The sequence below is a fragment of the Ammodytes marinus genome, assembly GCF_949987685.1.
Source record: "Ammodytes marinus genome assembly, chromosome: 5".
Taxonomy (NCBI): Eukaryota; Metazoa; Chordata; class Actinopteri; order Uranoscopiformes; family Ammodytidae; genus Ammodytes; species Ammodytes marinus.
The window spans coordinates 2785465-2790464 of NC_137234.1; the positions used below are offsets into that span (position 1 = coordinate 2785465).

At 41.2% G+C, this 5000-nt stretch overlaps 2 protein-coding genes across 2 annotated transcripts in view; one reads left to right on the forward strand and one right to left on the reverse strand.

Moving 5' to 3' along the window:
* Positions 1-5000, forward strand: part of LOC307250690 (protein NLRC3-like) — a 439475-nt gene that overhangs the window by 118870 nt on the left and 315605 nt on the right. The gene's annotated exons all lie outside the window — the stretch shown is intronic.
* Positions 1-5000, reverse strand: part of LOC307251145 (voltage-dependent calcium channel subunit alpha-2/delta-4-like) — a gene marked incomplete at both ends in the record, with an annotated part of 85743 nt that overhangs the window by 72233 nt on the left and 8510 nt on the right. The window contains one exon of the mRNA XM_080028466.1: positions 760-876. Coding sequence (XP_079884592.1) covers positions 760-876 — 117 coding nt within the window. The remainder of the gene's footprint in view (positions 1-759; positions 877-5000) is intronic.

Sequence of the window (5000 nt, forward strand, 5' to 3'; positions counted from 1 at the left end):
TGTTGATTATACAGTGTGTGTGCTGCTTATGTTTGTTGACAGTGTCTTGTGTTTTTTTAAGCTATACTGTCATGTGCCCCCCTTTAAATTGCCCCTCAGGGACGAATAAAGTGATTCGAATTGAATTTGGGGCGACTGTGGCTCAGGTGGTAGAGCGGGTCGGCTAATGATCGAAGGGTTGGTGGTTCGATCCCCCGCCCTGCCACCTGTGTCATGGTTGTTGTGTCCTTGGGCAAGACACTTCACCCACCTTGCCTCGTGTGAATGTCGATAGTTAACTGCTGCTATCGGTGTATGAATGTGTGTGTGTGAATGGTAACGTGGGAAAGGAAAACAGGTCTCCCTTGCAAAAGAGTCTCCGGTCTCAATGGGATTTACCTGTATAAATAAAGATTAACATTTTTTTTTAAACATTTAATTCAGGGATCACCAACCTTTTTTAACCTGAGGGCTACTTCATGGGTACTGAGTCATACGAAGGGCACCCAGTTTGATACTGTTCTGAAATAACACATCTGCTCAGTTTGCCTTTAGTTATATATTATTATTAATGATTAATGATACTCATCTATGTGAAGACACTGATCATGTTAATGATTTCTCACAATAATGATCAACAATGACTTAAAAAAGGTGGGAAACTATTTTATTATGCTATTTTTAGAACAGGCCTGCGGGCGCCTCATATGGTCCTTGCGGGCTCTGTGTTGGTGACCCCTGATTTAATTGATCCTCAAACTGCGTCTGTGTGCTCCTCACCGTGACTGACTTCATCTTGCTTCCCAACATCAGCTCGATTTCATCAGAGAAATCTTTGACCAGTTCTCGTCCGTCCAGATCCACAATCTTAATGATGGACTCCACATCCTTCAGTTTCTATAGGGAACACAGAAATACATAAACACATGGTTAATTCATTGTTTGTTTGTGTTAATTCTAGCGCCCCCCTTTGCACAAAAGCGGTAGTGTTTTTACCACGCCAGTTGTTGTTCATTCATTTCATTTCATTTTTTATTTTGATTTCAGACATATCAAAAACAATACAAAACTAAATGAAAAGCACAAAAATACAACAAACAAAATTTATGTTTAAAAGACTTCACAAAAAGAAAGAAAAAAGAAAACAAATTATCTGTATTTCTGAGATATGCCTGAAAAGGAGCAGGAAGAAGTATACACTTATTTAATCCTACCCCTTTTCCGTAGTAAAAAAAATAAAAAATAAAAATATTTATTATATAAACACATGGTTAATATAGTGTTTGTTTGTGTTAATTCTAGCGCCCCCCTTTGCACAAAAGCGGTAGTGTTTTTACCACGCCAGTTGTTGTTCCTGGGTGAGCGTATAACCATGACAAAGGCATTAAGAAAAAATATATAAAAATAGCATTCTTTGCACTGATGGTCACGTTTGCTGTTACATGTAATTTATGATCATCAGAGGAAGAATGAGACTGTTTCAGAAATATTTAAAAGTTGGACTCCATATCGTTAAGTTTCTATAAGGAAACAGAAATACTTTTGATTGGCTGGTTTCACAGATATGACATCACTGTTTGTATATGTAGCAGCTGTTCCCGATACATCCATCTATCTATCTATCTATCTATCTATCTATCTATCTATCTATCTATCTATCTATCTATCTATCTATCTATCTATCTATCTATCTATCTATCTATCTATCTATCTATCTATCTATCTATCTATCTATCTATCTATCTATCTATCTATCTATCTATCTATCTATCTATCTATCTTAAACAGTATGCACAGTTCATACACATACACAGGTCTCCCAGTCATTCAGCTTTGCAGTAATTGCCAGATAAAATGTGGAGTATCCCGCTAGTTTTTATCCAATCAGGAGACAGAGTGCTATAAAGAGGCGGGGTCTCTGTGCCCGTGAACGATGACTCGCTGCTCTCCATCGCGGCACTATCTGATGAAGACGGCTGTGTGTTCATGTGGTGGTGACGTAGGGACGAGGGAGGGGACTTTTTTTTTTTTTTTTGGCATTTTTATGCTTTATTGACAGTGCAGAGAGACAGAGTTGAAATGGGGCAGAGAGGGGAGTGACATGCAGAGAACGACCGCGGGTGGGAATCGAACCCGGGTCTGCTGCTGGGCCCGGCCCGGGAGGGGGACGCCTTACCATAAGGCGGGTGTCTGTTGAAGTTTAAAACTATTGGATCTGCCCAGTGCCAATCTGGATCTGCCAACCAATCGCATAACGTTTGGTCGTGACGTATGTCATGCGCCGGCTTCAGAGCCACTCCCTCTGTTCGCTGATTGGACAGGTAGAACTCTGTCTGGAAAGAACCCACTAACATACCGCGGACCCAGACTGACTACTGAAGGGAAATGAAAATTGAGAGGAAGTATGTAGGCAGGTGGTGCCAGGCTATTTCACGTACTGCTCCTTTAACAGATTATAATTTCTGAAGCAATGGCTCTTAGAATCATGACCTTAGCTCCCCTTTCTTTGTTGGCAAAAACAAGTGATTTTCTAAATTGTTTTGGAGGCCGATGGCAGTACACACACACACACACACACACACACACACACACACACACACACACACACACACACACACACACACACACACACACACACACACACACACACACACACACACACACACACTAAGAAGTTATTTTCTAAATTGTTTTGGATGCCAATGGCAGTAATCTAGAATTGATCTGCTTTACTTTAGGATATATTCCAGAGATTTAAAATGAAATGCTGTTGGCAGATTGGTTTGTTTTGAAGAGATAATACACAGATTGGGAGACTCCATCTTGGATTAAATTGGTGATGTGAAGATGTGTGTGTGTGTGTGTCTTTATGTGTGTGTGTGTGTGTGTCTGTGTCTGATTATGAGTGTGTGTTTGACTGTACCCGTGTGTGTGTGGGTGGGTGGGTGACTGTGTGTGTGTGTGTGTGAGAGAGGGAGAGAGACACAGAGAGAGAGACAGAGAGAGTAAGTGTGTGCGTGTGTGTGTCTGTGTCTCAGTACAAGTGTGTGTGTTTGTGTGTGTGTGTGTGTGTGTGTGTGTGTGTGTGTGTGTCTGTGTCTAATCATGAGTGTGTGTGTGACTGTAACCGTGTGTGTGACTGTGTGTGTGTGTGTGTGTGTGTGTGTGTGTGTGTGAGAGAGAGACACACAGAGAGAGACAGAGAGAGTAAGTGTGTGCGTGTGTGTGTCTGTGTCTCAGTACAAGTGTGTGTGTGTGTGTGTGTGTGTGTGTGTGTGTCTCAGTACAAGTGTGTGTGTGTGTGTGTGTGTGTGTGTGTGTGTGTGTGTGTGTGTGAGGGTTTTTGTTTGTTTTCTACAGTAAATCTCCAAGAGAATCAGGTCACTAACTTTCTCTGGTTGAAGACACTTTGGATCAGCTGATAGTCAGCAATGGGACGTCCCAGTGCGGTTACTTACACCCTTAATCACAACATTAAGTCTTTCACTAATTCCCAATTTGTCTAAGCAAACCTACTTAGTAAGGGGAACACACGCACGCACACACACACACACACACACACACACACACACACACACACACACACACACACACACACACACACACACACACACACACACACACACACACACACACACACACACACACACACACACACACACACACACACAGGGTTGAGCCAAAATATACAGTTACCTAAGAGGATGTCCTATAATTGAACCTGTAACCATTCATTTAGGTTGAACCTGTACTCATAATCCGCTACCTGTCGGTACTGTTTGCGCGCTGAAAATAAAACTGTATTAATTAATACACAGCCTAGGCTCTGTAAACTGGCATGTTGCTATAGCTACGGTGGACCCCCTTTTTGATAACATACTCCTTTGTTTACATACCAGTTTACAGAGCCTAGGCCTTTTCAGCGCACACACAGTACGGTACAGGTATGTGCATTGTGAGGAGATATTCACTGATTTAGACATATTTACTTAAAGGTGCAACGAGGAACTTTTAAATATTTCTGAAACAGTCAACTTTTTCCTCTGATGATCATTAATTGCATGTAACAGCAAACGAGACAATCAGTGCAAAGAATGCTATTTTTATATAGTTTTTCTTAATGCCTTTGTCGTGGGTATACGCTCACCCAGGAACAACAGCTGGCGTGGTAAAAGAATGAACACGAACCGAAAGTTCCTCGGAGCAGCTTTAAACTGCAATAAAATTATAAAAGATCACTATTTTTCCCAAATTAAATTTTTTTTCATGAAAGGGTTCTTGTTTAATTTAAAAGCCTATCAAGATTAATTAATCACACTTTTCTGTGACTAGATTTCTACGACTAAATGTACATTTTGGACCTTTTCATACTGCAAGTATATGAAAGAAGACAAAAACTAAAATCCAAGGGGGCGTCCTTATCTCAGTTGGTAGGGCGTCCCCCCCCATGGGCCTCGGCCAGCAGCGGACCCGGGTTTGATTCCAGCCCGCAGTCGTTCTCTGCATGTCACTCCCCTCTCTGCCCCATTTCAACTCTGTCTCTACACTATCAATAAAGCATAAAAATGCCAAAAAAATATCTTAAAATAAATAAATAAAATAAAATCCAACATTGAGAAGTGCTTGAAACAACTATGTGTTTGCTTTCAGTATCTAAATTTAAAGGGTAAATGTTCTTTCTTTTCAGATGTATTTCTGTGTTTGTCTGGACTATCTACAGCAGTAAGGCAAGGCAAGTTTATTTCTACAGCACATTGCAGACACAAGGCCATTCAAAGTGCTTTACAGGGGCAAGAAATACATCAAGTATAGAATAGACATTAGAAAAGGGAATGTAGGATGTTTTGTTTACGAGGTCAGACAAACACACATACACACAAACACACACACACACACACACACACACACACACACACACACACACACACACACACACACACACACACACACACACACACCTACACACACACACACACGGGCTGCAGACGGCCGGCGATGTGATGGATCTAAATCTGACAGAT